The sequence below is a fragment of the Rhipicephalus sanguineus genome, chromosome 7 (assembly GCF_013339695.2).
Source record: "Rhipicephalus sanguineus isolate Rsan-2018 chromosome 7, BIME_Rsan_1.4, whole genome shotgun sequence".
Classification (NCBI taxonomy): Eukaryota; Metazoa; Arthropoda; class Arachnida; order Ixodida; family Ixodidae; genus Rhipicephalus; species Rhipicephalus sanguineus.
Genome location: NC_051182.1, coordinates 51567916 through 51583151, shown reverse-complemented (window position 1 = coordinate 51583151; position 15236 = coordinate 51567916). Strand labels below are relative to the sequence as shown.

General features: G+C 44.8%; 2 protein-coding genes across 2 annotated transcripts in view; one reads left to right on the top strand and one right to left on the bottom strand.

Annotated features, from left to right (window-relative positions):
• Positions 1 to 15236, top strand: part of LOC119399439 (cytochrome P450 6a8) — a 462184-nt gene that overhangs the window by 140845 nt on the left and 306103 nt on the right. The gene's annotated exons all lie outside the window — the stretch shown is intronic.
• On the bottom strand, positions 1922 to 11175 carry LOC119399441 (keratin-associated protein 19-2-like). Its single transcript, XM_037666248.2, has 3 exons — positions 10805 to 11175; positions 8590 to 8775; positions 1922 to 2348 (listed from the first exon to the last, which is right to left on the bottom strand). The coding sequence occupies exons 1-3, from the start codon at positions 10839 to 10841 to the stop codon at positions 2056 to 2058; spliced, it is 516 nt and encodes a 171-aa protein (XP_037522176.1). The 5' UTR covers positions 10842 to 11175; the 3' UTR covers positions 1922 to 2055.

The following is a 15236-nucleotide window of genomic DNA, read 5'->3' as shown; positions in this document are numbered from 1 at the left end:
AGAAACATACTTAAATAGGAGCACAGGGCGATTCTGTCTCCACCCCCCCCCCTTGTTGATACGCCTCTGCTGCTCCCCTCTGCAACATAAGGTAGAGTGTGTTCCTGTCCCCTTATGCAATAACCAGCTGCGGCTTCCTTTCCTGCTTCTTAGCCTGAGCAATCAACTGGCATTCGAGGCTTATGTTGCATTTTTTTCATTCTGCCCAAGATATGCTATTTAACAATGTACGAAGCGACATTCTAAGAATTGCTGAGGAAATCAACGTTGACCAGTGTAATTTTCAGCACATTTTAATTTTTTTGCGTAACGTTCTGGACTCTTGGGATATTTCTAGTGGGTACTGCCGTCTAGCAGCATAGCTGACACGTAGGACAGCGTAAATTTCAGCAAGTATGTAAGTCAGCAGTATAACTACTAATACAGCTGTGATGGTTGCAGACGCGGTTGCTTACGGAATTAGGCAGTAAAGTATTGCTTTTAGAAAGAAACACACGACATCAAGAGGACTACCTTTTATAGTAAAACTCCCAGTGGTACATTTCCAAATCACAGATCTGTTCATTATGCTGAGTACTAGATTGATCCCTTCCAGTAAAATACTACATAGTAATTCGGTAATGCAAATATTCATGGTCGGTCGACGCGAGCAGGCATGCCGACCCTGGAGAAAAGTTCATAGTAAGGTGAAACGATTCCAGCAGTAATGTAACGCGCGGTCAGGTGAGCGGAATTGCCTTGATGTATTCCATGTAGGGCACGCAATAGTGTCGGTACTCAAGGCTTTGCAGGATGTGATCATCAGTTCTGTGTAGGCATCGAAAAAATAGTCAGCTTTGTCAGATTGCATATATATCTATATATGGATGAGTCAGAAGTCTGAGTCAGAGTACGTCGAGAGATATGTTTCGGACCACTCATATTGACGATCACATACTATGTTCAGTCTCGGCAGTGGCCACAGAGAGAAAAGGTCATAAAAATTTTTTGCCACAAGGGTAACTCTGTCTCGCGGTTTTTTCATAGTGTAGTGCCTAATTCCTAGTAGGCGCACGTGTTTTCATAAAGCCCCATGGAAGTTAAATTTCCGCGGCACAGTTGCGTCTGGGACGCCATACAACAGAGGCAAACGTACTGCATATCCTGTTTTCAAAAATACGCATCCAACAATCATGCGACTTCGGGGATTTGATGCGGCACATGTTTAAACAGTTTCGTTAGCGGATAGCATCTTTGTGAATGTGGGCAGTGGTTTCTTGGCCCGTTGCCAGCCAGATGGCGCGCGTGATGGTGCAAGTTGTAAAAAGCGGGCCAGAAACCACCGTTAAATTATCGGCCTACCGCTGCAACGGAGACGGCGAGTCGCGGCCGCAGCTGATTTCGTTCGCTAAAACCACGGCTGAGGGAAGCATTCTCGCGGCGCGCGAATGCGCTATCACGTGGTTCTTTTTGTATTTCGCGGGCTTTCTTTGCAGCTTGGAAAAAATGGTATACGTGAGACTTTCTTTACCGCAAATAATGCAATTGGTGTTTCTGGAGACGCTCTCGAACTTTGCAAGCAGCATTTCTTGCCTAAAGTCAATGTTTAGCATTTTAGTTAAATAATCCTAATTAACAAATTAATTAATCACCAAACAAATAATTGTATATAGTGCGCAAGGTGACTGTCAGTAATTTGCAACTGATTTCACTCGCCTGCCTCAAATATTGTATTTGGTAACCCTTGAGTAAAGATAGCTGGAACACCCGGTATTATATATATACATATATATATATATATATATATATATATGTGTGTGTGTGTGTGTGTGTGTGTGTGTGTGTGTGTGCCAACACAGGGCACACCTGTTATGCTGACTTAAATGATCAGCCGGGTGGCATAAATTCGGGTCATTCAGTCACAAATACGCTGTTTCTGCTCTTTTATTTGGGCATGTTGATTAAAAGTGCCCTGCCTTCTCGATATTCACTACTTACAAACGGAAAATTCACTAAGAGACGCAGATTGGAGTAGAATTCAGCGCTGCATCTGAAGCATGTCTCAATGTGGTAAATTTACAGGTGGCGGTTGATGGGATTTGAGCCGTGGTGGTAGCCTCTGAAACCATGGTCACCGTAACCATTGTTGTAGCCATTGTAACCATAGCTGCCATAGGGACCGCTGTAGCCGTACGAGCCGTATCCTTGTGGGTAGTATTCGTAGCCATGTCCATTGTTTTGTGGATAATATTCGTAGTTATGTCCATAGCCTTGTGGGAATGCGTAGCCATATCCGTAGCCTTGTGGGTAATGTCTGTAGCCAAATGTGGGCTGGTAGTTTGCAGTACTGAATGAAGGATAACCTGCGGCTGTATCAGAAATATAGAATGGGTCAAGCATACAGGGCACTACGAAGCAGATAGCGGGAGTGCGCAAACCACAGCTTGGCAGTAATACTATAAATAAACTTGTCTGCATTTTCGCCTTCCTGTCCTCAGGGCCGCTGACAATTTCTACGCCAACCCAGTTACTTTATTAGTTTTCGCACTTGACCAGTGCACATACATTCACCTATAAAATGTCCCCTGTGCACATATGACAACTTTCACCCTCAATTTGTTTCGAGTAATTTAGTGTTTAAGCAATAACCGAATGCTGATTTGGCGCAGTGGCAAATCGCGCATGATTAATTAAAAGTTCTTCCTTAGAACTTCTTGGATTCACTAGGGCAAGGATGCTCACATGGGAGCTTATAGAGATATCTTGGTATATTGTCAGGTGGTTGGGACTGTTAACGCTCGCACCACAATGATGGCGACTAGAACAGTCGTGCTATTACTCAAAATGTACCCCTTGGGCGAAGCCTATGGGCTTTTATGGATACGTCATCGTACAATTCAGAGTTATATCTGCAGCTTGCCTAAGTTTCAGAAGGCGCTCAAGTATTGGCGTCTTGCGCGTAGTCGTACTAGAACAACCGAAAACACCCTAAAAGGCTCCGATAAATTATGACTCGGCTGGCGCTGTTCGTTTGCATGTGTAGTCGCGTTAGTCACGGAAAGCCACTCAAAATGAAAAAAAAAAAACCTGCTGTAAAACAAGTCCATTTACGGAGTTGTTTAAATGATTCGTAAGCGTAGAGGTTTGCTGTACGTTGTAGCGTTCCTTTAGCGCAGTTTTTGGGCGGCTTATTTTCGGGCACATTCGGGCGCCATCGCGACGATAATATTACATTAAATCTTCCCAATGTCAAAAAAACACCAGGCCTGTGCGGAAAGCGCAGCACAGTCGCAGCGAAAGCTGGAAGAGCGGCATTTCTAGAGCCCATTATAATCTCTCTTGTGGCTACTAGTACAAATACACTAGCAAGGTACCCACTACGCCATACATCACATTTTTTTTGTGAAGTTAGGAAGCACCTACAAGGCCATTATTCGTCATTCTGCGCATAATCGAGGTACCAGCTACACATCTATAAGGCATTACGTTCACTTTGTTGACGCGACGACTGATGACGATAGAGAATTATGGCTGAGCACTTTGTAATGGGTTGGAAGCTTTAAACGACTCACCAGTTACGTAATTCGCAGTGTGTGATGCCTTGGTTGCTATTTCACTCTCCCTCCATGCTATATAACATACGTTGACGACATAAAGAGTGGGGGGGGGGGTAAAAATGTATTGATACCCTGAGGAAATGGATCATAGGTTTATGGGTTTCCTTGGTAACCGTTACAAGTGCACTTGCGAGAAAACCACTACGCTGTAAATCATCATAATTTCTGTGAAGTACGGAAGCAGCCACTTTGCCAATTTTCCTAATTCTACAGGGGGCCGTTGTACCCGCTAAAAACATGTAAGGCATTATGACGAATAATGGCTTAGTAGGTGCTTCCCAACTTCACAAAAATTTTGATTTATGGCGTAGTGGGTACCTTGCAGAGGAATCTGACATCCCACCAGTATTGACAGGAGAAGTAAAGAAAGCCCTAAAGGGAATGCAAAGAGGCAAAGCAGCTGGTGAGGATCAGGTAACATCAGACCTGTTGAAAGACGGTGGAGAGATTATGTTAGAGAAACTGGCCACCCTGTATACGAAGTGCCTCTCGACGGGGAGGATACCAGAATCTTGGAAGAATGCCAACATCATCTTGATCCATAAGAAAGGGGACGTCAAAGACCTGAAAAATTACAGGCCCATAAGCTTACTGTCGGTTGTCTACAAGCTATTTACAAAAGTAATTGCTAACAGAATTGATACGACATTGGAGTTCAATCAACCAAGGGACCAGGCAGGATTTCGTACAGGATTCTCAACAATAGACCATATTCATACTATCAATCAGGTGATAGAGAAATGCGCGGAATACAACCAACCCCTATACATAGCCTTCATAGATTACGAGAAGGCATTTGATTCGGTGGAGACATCAGCAGTCATGCAGGCACTGCGGAATCAAGGCATCGACGAAGCCTATATAAACATAATGGAAGAAATCTACAGCGGATCCACAGCCACTATAGTCCTCCATAAAGAAAGCGACATATCCCAATAAAGAAGGGCGTACGGCAGGGAGACACGATCTCTCCAATGTTATTCACCGCGTGTTTACAGGAGGTTTTCAGGGCCCTGGATTGGGAAGAGCTAGGGATAAGAGTCAATGGAGAGTATCTCAGTAACCTACGATTCGCTGATGACATTGCATTGATGAGTAACGCGGGAGACGAATTGCAGCTCATGATTACTGAACTGGATACGGAAAGTAGAAGAGTAGGTCTGAAAATTAATATGCATAAAACTAAAGTAATGTGGAACAATCTTGGTAGAGAACAGCGCTTTGCGATAGGTGGCGAGACACTGGAAGTTGTAAAGGAGTACGTCTACTTAGGACAGGTAGTAACCGCGGAGCCGAACCATGAAAGTGAAATAACTAGAAGAATAAGGATGGGTTGGGGCTCATTCGGCAAGCATTATCAAATCATGAATGGTAATCTACCACTATCCCTCAAGAGGAAGGTATATAACAGCTGCATCTTACCGGTACTTACCTACGGAGCAGAAACCTGGAGACTTACAAAGAGGGTTCAACTTAAATTGAGGACGACGCAGCGAGCGATGGAAAGGAAAATGATAGGTGTAACCTTAAGAGACAGGAAGAGAGCAGAGTGGGTCAGGGAACAAACGGGGGTTAATGACATCATAGTTGAAATCAAGAAGAAGAAATGGATATGGGCCGGGCACGTAGCACGTCGGCAGGATAACCGGTGGTCATTAAGGGTAACTGACTGGATTCCAAGAGATGGCAAACGCGTGAGGGGGAGACAGAAAATTAGGTGGGTAGATGAGATTAAGAAGTTTGCAGGTATTACGTGGCAGCAGAAAGCACAGGACCGGGTTGATTGGCGGAACATGGGAGAGGCCTTTGCCCTGCAGTGGGCGTAGACAGGCTGATGATGATGATGATGATGGGTACCTTGCTTGTATTTATGGCGTAGTGGGTACTTGTATTAGTAGTCCCAAGAGAGCTTACAATCGGCTCTAGAAACGCCACTCTTTCAGCTTTCGCTGTGACAGTGCTGCGGTTTCAGCGCAGGCCTGGCGTTTCTTATTCCACTGCCATGAAATTAGGCGAAGACTCCACAAAAGAGTTTCCTTTTTTGTATTTGCTTTGCGCCGCCGCGTGCAGTGCACTCAGGCAATGTAGATATATTCGCTCTGCAAGCGTTGGTGTTTAGCTCAATGTTTAAGACATTCGCCTTCAGAGCGCGGGACATTGTTTTGTGAGCAAAGTGTCTTGAAGAAATTTTTGCTAGATTTTTGTTCATTTATTTTTCGACAGCGATTCGTCTTCCGTCGCAGAGGGATGGTGGAACGGACACACAGCTTGTTGTTGTAGTAACGTACAAATGCTTACGTACTTAAAAGCATATTTCTGTCTGTCAGTATGCAGGGGGATGAATAAAATTGAGTTATGTTTCCTCTTTATATTATTAATCGTGCATAGTTTGGAACAATATTAAGGCGCAAGTCATCTGCCACATGAGGCGAAAAACCGGGCGTGATTACTAAACGGTGCAAAAATATCACGTCACCTCTCACGTCACCTACACGTACTACTGCCTCATACGTTGACTTCGTCGTCGCGGCATTCGCGTGATTAAAGGAAAATATAAAGAGCGGCGTTCGCGCGATGTATAGCGCTCCCTAAAACAGGCACAGCAGATGGTTTTTGACTTACAGTAGTTTTAAACGAACTCATCAGCGTCCCTGTGAGTTTTACAGAGAAAGCTGTTATGAGATCAGAACAAGGGCCATTTTTGGCGCCGTAGTTGTCCGCCGCCGCCGCCGCCGTCGCCGCTGCCGCCGGTGTCTGTAACCACTATCGCTCGAAATAAAAAACAAAAACGAAATAAGAAAAAAATTCCAGTATGGATCGAGGTTCAAACCTGGGCCCTCTGCGTGGGAGCCCAGCATCCTACCTCAGAGCCATGCCAGTGCTTGAAACTGCTTTGCAAAAAGACCCTATACAGGCTTTATGTCGGGAAGGAACCACATTAACCTATGTAATCTGGCGTGGTAGAAGAGTAAAATAACAGAAGTGTCACACAACGCGAATTCTGTAACGAGGCGTCACACAATGCGATTTGCTGCAACGAGTGAGTTGTTGATGCTTCCAACCTATTACAAAGGGCTCTGCCATAATTCTTCATCTTCATTAGCAACAGCATCAACACAGTGCATATAATGTCTTACAGTTGTTTAGCAGGTACCACGGTTCTGCGCAGAATGACGAAAAATTGCGTAGTGGCTGCTTCCTTACTTCACAGAAATTATGATTTATAGCCTAGTGGGTTCCTCCTTTATGATAATGCGCCGTTTAAGCGCGTAATAAGAAACGCCTTGCCCGACTGTGTTATCGGATTTAAAAATTCAACAATGGAGAGCTCAGTAAAACTTGTCGTAATTCAGAAAAGCGCGGCGGCTCTATATTTTCGGTTCAGAGTGTTTATTAGGCATTTACAAACTCTTCCTTCAAATATTACACGTCTGGTTCATCCTTGTGAAACTGTCTAACTTTTTAAACGTGTATTCGACAAAATAATCTTGAACTACACGTACTACTGCCTCATACGCTTGACGCCAAAAATACTTACGAGACATGAAAGATTCCTGATCCCACTAGCCGTAATTAATTAAAGGGCGCATGAATTATGTAATTCATGCGCCGATGTCAGGCTGTAAATCTTCTTTACAGTGCAACGAGAGCAGTGCGACCGAGGAATGAATGCCATTTATTTCACCCTGTTGCATCGCCAACTAATCACAGACGTCACAGCGCCTGTATTTTTGCCTCGTCTTAATTCCCTCAAGCTGGCGCAGTTTTTAGTATTAGTTGGCTGAAAAACGTTACCCTGCTAAATAAAGATATAGTTGAAGGGACCCAAATCTTGACACTTGTCTCCACTGATAGGAGCCGAATGTTCCTGCAAGAAAAACATTTTCTCCTCGCTGTTCATCAGCTGTCCACATATCGCCAAAACGCGGTATGGGCAAGATGCCGAAGAAGGGAAACATGTGATGAATTTCGCTTGCGTGTGTTGGCATTTAGATGAAACGAATCATAGTATATTTTATTAAGCCGTCAGACAACCACTCCATAATTCACCAACTGCACATTGTGCTATAAAAAGCGGAAAGCCGAAAGCACATTCACAATGACATATCTACAAGTACTTTGGAACAGACTAAACAAAATAAGGCATCCACGCAGACAGGTATTGCAAACCGCGAGGTTTGAATACTTCGTCATCAAGGCTTCCATCTTACTTCTGTGCCTGCCTTGTCATAAAGCACCTATTTTTGTTTCATGAGACAATATTTAACCTAGGCTTCCTTTTGTGTCACCGAAAGGCCTGAAACACATCTGCCTCTTTCATCGAGCTCGCTCAGCCAAATCGGACCCTTACGTATGGACGACCACCTGTCGCTATCGTAAAAAAAAAAAAAAGATTTGTGCGCTTACCCTGTCTGGTAAGCGCACAAATGTGTCGTCTAGCAGAATTTGCACAGTCAAGTACCACGCGCAATATGTTCCCTGTAAAAGCAATGTCGTATATTCCATTACGTTGTCATGCGGTGAGGTTTAAGGGGGGCAAACGGGGCGCTGCCTCAACATTCGCCTGCGTGAGCACCATAGCTTTTTAAAGGGTACGCCGTACTCCCATTTGTCTGCTCCTCGGAGTTCTGCCGCACGACCACCGTTTTTGAGCACAGTGATTCTAGCATAAGGGACATAGCTCAAACATTCTCTATCTGCAAAAATGGCGACACGCGTGTCAGCACACCGTCTATTGCGTTGCTTGAATGCGAGTCGACTTACTTGAATAATACCTAATGATGATGCAAACCTGCAGACATTTGTCATGGGCAAAGGTTGGGCGCGCATGTTTTGTTATTTTTGTTTTGTTCCTTTTTCTGTTTTGTTTGAATAATGCACTCATTTGTCAGTCAGCGCTCGTGTTAAGTCTTCTTCTGTGTATTTCGTCCTTTGTGCTGTTCCGAAATGAACCCGAACGAACTAGCCCAACTCTTCCTTTTTCTGCACTTACCATTGCCTCCGAGACCACCACCAATGTTGCCTCCAAGGGATATCGTAACACCCGCGGCTCCTCTGGGACCTAGAGTGTCCACTCCGCCGACCAGATTTCCTGTCAGTTGACCTCTTGTGCCTGCGGCACCAGCACTGCGTGCGTCGCGTGCGTTGAACGGCTGAAATTGGGCGCTTCCAAGAGCAACTGAAAAAGATAATAAATCAGCGTAGTTCGTAGTAAGTACCACAGCTCGTAATGATAATAATGGACTTTGACTTGTAAAGATTACTAAGCAGGACCTTTTTAAATTCGGATCAATATGTTTGTGTGTCTGTCGCAAAATAAAAGAAATGCACAGACAAAAACGCATTTGAAGAAGGCATTCCCAGAAAGCCACCACCAGTAGCGTAGGCAGACATATTTATCGGTGGGGGGGGGGAGAGGGGACTTCCTTGACCCGTCATGGGGTGCGACCAGATACGTGAGATCGAGTGTCATTTTGCATGGGGAAAAGTTCGAGGGAGGGAGGGCCTGGTGCGTGTGTGTGCGTGCGTGTGTGTGTGTGTGTGTGTGTGTGTGTGTGTGTATTTGTGTGTGTGTCTAAACTTCGCTATAGGGTAGTGGTTGCGGACCACATCGAAGCCGACAACAGAAGGTCGCCGTGAAAGGCACTCGACCTAAAGGAGTTGTAGTGTTTATTGCTTTGTTATAAAAATTAGGTAGCCATAACCACAGCCACAATTAACGTGGCACTCACATTACGCCTGCAAAGAGTGTTTTTCCAAAGCAGTATCTAGGCCTGGCATGGATCTTTGGTAGAATGCCTGACTGCCATGTAGAATGCTTGGGTTAGATTTCTGCTAGGATCCTAAATTTTATCCTTTGCATTCGTCGGATCAACGCTGCCGGTGTCGGTAAACACTCTGGCATTTAAATTACCTATCTCTGTTCTCGCAGTTCCAGGGTAGATATAAACCGTAAATCACCTGTGGCGCATACCCGTACACAACGACCCGTGGTAAACGAGTATTTTCCACACGTGTCAGGAGGAAAGCGTTTGGCGACGTAGGCGACTAGATTTTCACGTTATTCATATCATCACCAGGCAGTCATATTCGTCAAATGCTCTAGCCCTCCCATACGAATTTCGGTCTACACCATGCTAAAGAGGCGATCACGAGAGCACCCAGATGTAGGCGGCTAAATAGATAGATATGTAGATAGAAATGCTCAAAGTGCCTTGGTTTCGCTAAGAAATGCTTCAAATTTAAAATAGCGCCCGAGAGGAATAAGTTTGAAATGCACCAAAGGATTTGAAGCAGCTAACTAGCAGAAACACCTGGGGCATCAAAAATAAGGCTTAATGTTTTTGTTTTAATCAATTTCTGTGTGAGTGTATTTATAGTTTAGCAAAAGAAACGCGGGAGGTATGTTCTGAACACAGATGAATGTTGCACCTCCACCGCGAATAATTGTGAGCAATCACGAAGGCACGAGGAGAGGTTTACTAGAAGCACTCTCATTTCGCTCGGTGCAGGGACGCGACCTATGAAATATAGTATATTCCCCCCTTGTATTGAGCTACCCACATTGCAATTTTGTCTTTCGCAGGTATAGATGGCTTTCTATTCATTATTTAATGTGCTAGCACTAAATATTTCACTCGTTAACTGACGACCGCGTAGTGTCGTACGTAGTATTTGTTGGGATTACACTGCACTGTGTGTGAGGTGCATGATCGGCCTAGTTGGCAGTCCATGATGTCATTTTAGCCCAACAATTTCTTGACAAGTGATTACAAGAGCACGACAGACACAAGCACCAAGCTTCCAACGGAATAGTTATAATTCAATAGGAATACGCTGATACCGACCGTAAAAACAGGACATAATGGAGGTGCACACATCGCCAAGGCCACCATTGAAAAAGTGTGCCTTTCATTGCCGTCTCTAAGAAATAATACGCAGCCTAGCCGTATCATGTGTTAATGACAGTTCAAATGCCTTTAAACTGAGCGTGGTTTCCGTTATATAAAATGTGTCCGTATAATAACGATTCCGTTGGGCATTTAGTGTATCTCTGCAGCAATATTTTCATCTCTTCTCGAAAACCTTTTGCGCGAACACGACATCATGAACGACATTATGAAGTGCTGGAGAAAATTATTGTACCAGTTCCAGCAAACAATAAAATAGCCGGCATAGTGCTTAAGCAATGTATAAGGTTATCTTACCGGCAGAGAGAAGGCAAACGACCACGAGCGCTCTCATGGTTGAGGTTGTGTTCGGGAGGCAGGAGTTGAAAACCTCTGGCCGATCCTCCTTGTGAGTGTGAGGAACGGTGCTGCCTCGGTTTGCCTTTTATCAGTGGTGCACTGGCGTGATTCCCATTGGTCTTCCTTTTTCAATGCTTCGCCTCATGATGGATCACTTTTTAGTGCGCAGGCAATTTCACTTGGCTCCTGCAGGTACGCAAGTGCGCGAGCTTTGTTTTGTCCTATTGCGGATTGCAATAAGCACAACTCAAGATCTACGAAGTGTTTAGGCTGCCTGCATGCCGGCATTACGTAAGCAATGTGCAGCATAGAACGTCCGTATTCGGGTAATAGCCGTCGTCCGTTTGTGTTCGCTCAGTAGGTATTAATAAAATATGAAAAGCGTTCTTCCTTTTTTCTTCAAAAGAAGAATGTGCAAGATTTGGGATTGTATTGGAAAGGACAAGCTTTGTTGTGCCCCTGATGACGCTAGCAAGCTTTTTTTTTGTTTTCGAGAAAATATTCTTACAGCAAGAACAATGTTTACAACAATGTGATACGTGTTTCTCGGCCGCTGTATCGAAAACATATAGCGTGTTGATGTCAACTGCTACAATGGACAATACTTATTGTACGGCACAGCTGTGGCTTCCATCTCGTTCTTCTAAGAAATCGACTTGAGTTAGGCGCTTTCACATCATGTTTCCAGTCTCATCCATAGATATATTGCAGGAATGTACAAAATGACGTTCCAACGATTCCAAAGGAAAGTTTCTTTAAGCGAACCTTTCTAGATTTTTCGGCCCGTACTAAAAGTTTCGGCCATGTTCCAGAATAGACGACACGTGGCACTTTGCAACCATCAGCTGATATATACCTACATCCCCATCTGAACTACTGCTATAGTTGTGGTGGTTATCGACTCGGCTGCTTACGAAATTGCGCATTTAAGTATCCTCTTTCTAACATGCAGTCGTGATCAAGATAATTATTGCACTAATAAAGCGAACCTCGCTGTGCCTAATATTCAAAGCCTCTTGGTACTGCAACTCTTCTTAGTCCGTTGGTGGCCACACCTGCTCGCGACATTTATAGTGAAGTTTAGTCATGCACAATCTTCAGGATCGACCATCTCTAGCAGGAGCGCCAACCATGCAGAGAGGTTATTGGCAAAGTGGGCCAATCCTACACAAAGTAGAGCGCACGGTCTCGTGTGTTCCATTAAGGGCTCTTCCCCTGCTTTGTTGCCTGTCGCGTACGTCATAAGGATGATGTTAAACGCTGCGTAGCATTTTTATAACAACTGTGCTAGTGTTGCAAAAGTAAATGAAACTGTTCTGAGACCACTTCAAAAATATTTTTTAACAGCGGAACTGTTCTGTATAGACCCTTTGCTGTCCGGCGTAACGCAGAGGCAGAGCCAGGTCACGAGATCAGGAGAGGAGGAGAGGGGGAGGGTATCGCGCAGGAGCAGAGTCAGATAGGTGACCGGGATACAAAAAGGCAAGGAGGGTATCAGAGCAGCTGCTTCATACAGGTGACCAGTGCACCGGGAGAGGAGCGGACCAATCAGAGAGCGCGCCAGGAGAGGGCAATCGACTCCGCATGGTTCGATCGGCAGCGGAGACAAGAATTACTGTAAATGTTCCAGGGGCGTAGCCAGGAACTTTTTTTCGGGGGAGGGGCACCTCCTTGATCTGAAATGAGGGTCGGGCTGGCAAATGTGATCTGGTGTCATTTCGAGCTCTGTATGCCATGGCAAAAAAAAATTCGGGGAGGGGGAGCACGGGCCCTGTGTGTCCCCCCCCCCCTGGCTACGCCACTGATATGTTCCCATCGGGGAACAGAGTTTCGCGCTTGATAGAGCTAGCCGCTCGCGCCCCCATTCGCTCGAGCCGTCGGCGCTCTAGTCGGCAGCACCAGCGCCGAGCAGCAAACCCCGAGCTTCGAGAGCAGGAGGCGAAAAGCCAAACGGCAGCGGATGGAAGCCGCCAACGCAGAAGTTCGAAAGGAGAAAATCCAAAAAAATGGCGAAGGAAAAGAAGTTCACCACAGCGTAACAAGCCAGAACCACACTCAAAAAGAAACAAGAGCACCACGAATTGAACCACAAACATACAGCGGAAAAACGCAGAAACACAACACCGAGAGTCAAAGCAAAACACGGAAGGAACTACCGCAACTCCGCTTTTCCTTAGATTTCACTTCATGGGACTGGGTTGATTCCCACAGCGAAAGCTGTTGTGAGACCACAGGAACCGTTTTACAGCGAACGCTGTTATGAGATCACAACAACAGGAGATTTTTGTCCGCCGCCGCCACCGGTGTCCGTAACCGCAATCGCATCTTAAGAAAAATAAATTAGGAAAAAATATCAAGGATCTGATAAGATTTGAACCCGGGCCCTCTGTATGGCAGTAGAGTGCGCCGTTGCTCGAAGCACTTTCGCAAAAAGGCCCTATGCAGGCGACATGTCCGGCAAGGCATCACGTTAAAATATGTAATATAACGTGGTGGTACAAGAGTAAAACAACAACCAGACGTCACACAATGCGAATTGCGCAGTGAGTGTGTGATTTAAAGCTTCCCACTGAATACAAAGTGCCCAGCCATAATTATTCATCGTCATCAGCCACAGCTTCAACCAAGTGCACATAATGACTTACAGATGTGTAACACGTACCTCGCATCTCCGCAGAATCGCGAATGATGGCATAGTGGGTGCTTCCCTGCCTCACAAAAATTCTGACTTATGACGTAGTGGATACCTTGCAAGGGTACTTTTATTAGGTGCCCCAGGAGAGTTTCGAACTGGCTCTCGAAAGGCCGCTCTTCCAGCTTTCACTGTGCATATGCTGCGCTTTCCGCGCATATCTGGCGTTTTTTTTTTTGGTACTCTGTGACAACACAATGCCCGGATGACTCGGTATTTCTACAGAGTTGATTGCCATAAAAATGTATTGGTTGTAAATACCGTGTTTCTTCAGTGAATCGTTATTTACGTGGCGGCTAGTTGTCGCAGCATGCCTTCGTCTGAAATCTGCAGCTTCTCTAAGTTGACTAAAATCAAGTGTATAATTCATCCTCACAAAACTACGTCGGCGAATGCTTTGCGTAACATTTAGAAAAGAAAGTTATTTCGCGTGCGGATCTTCAGTTCTTAACTGTTTGCCATGCTGCTTATTAATATATTATTGACACTTTTGTAGCCGATTCATGCAGTACAAAGTCATAAGACGTTGTTCAAAGAGCTGTTAACACAAAATTCCCTTTTTTTCTTGTTCGGCTTTCAAAAACGAATTGCTCGGCGCGAGGCGTTCCTTCCTTAATCAGACTGGTCGGGAATGTCGTCGCCCATTGTTTACTAGTACATTCGTTGTCTTCTCCTATTGTATTGAATTATTATTGGTGCTGTACAACCCACTTGCAATTTCGCTGGAGTTTACTCTTACGTCATATATACATACCTGATGCGTTTCACCCCGAAATCAGCTTTCGACAACCGACAGCTGTATCGCCGCAAATGCTGCGGCACGCTCGGCAAAAAGCAATGAATGTTGGAATGACACTCGGACAGCCCTAGTGCTCACCAACGCAACAACGTGACATGATCTCTAATTGTTAGAAAAAAAAATTCCGCAGATCCCGCGCCTTGTGCGAATTGGTTACATTCCAAGCAGTCAGCGAGTAACTGTCTATGCTGCATTTTTGGCTTTGAGCCAAGCGTTACGAGGTGGATCGACGTGTTTTAGTAAGAGTAGCAGCTGTATGCACGTCGTATACTTACCATGCACGTCGACTACACTATAGCATTAAAAGGGTAACTTATGGTCTGACGTAATGTCAGCCCTATTTTTAGGGCACAGACTGCTGTGTTATTGAAACGAAGTGCACTTTACTCTGCGGTTTTGTGAATATCATACGTAACTTTTGTTAGCGTACTCCTCCGAGGTTGAGAAACGGTTGAATATAGCTTGTTGAATCATAAGAATACCAGTACAATGTTTATTAGGCTCCTATAAAATGGAGCGAACACTGGAACCACAATTGATGTTAACCCGGCATGACGCCTGTATCATAGGAGTACATATACATTGTTTATTCCTTTGTTATAAAATTAGATAGGTAGCCAGACCTCCAACCTCAATTGACGTTGCACCGGCATTACGCCTGCATATGGTCTTTTTTCAAGTTAGTTTCAAGGTGTGGCGTGGCTCTGTGGTAGAATACCTCACTACTACGCAGAATGCTTGGGTTCAATTTCTGCTGGGATCCTGGTTTTTAAATGCGAAGCATTTCTTAGCGAACCTCAGGCACCTTGGTCATTTCTATCTACGCATCTATCTATCTATCTATCTATCTATCTATCTATCTATCTATCTATCTATCTATCTATCTACTATCTATCTAT

Bases quoted from the DNA above. Each gene is read 5' to 3' on its own strand.
- LOC119399441 (XM_037666248.2), bottom strand. From the start codon at position 10,841: ATGAGAGCGCTCGTGGTCGTTTGCCTTCTCTCTGCCG. The intron at 8,776-10,804 runs GTAAGATAACCT...TATCTTTTTCAG, and splicing joins CGTTTGCCTTCTCTCTGCCG to TTGCTCTTGGAAGCGCCCAA. The intron at 2,349-8,589 runs GTAAGTGCAGAA...TTTCTGATACAG, and splicing joins TGGTGGTCTCGGAGGCAATG to CCGCAGGTTATCCTTCATTC.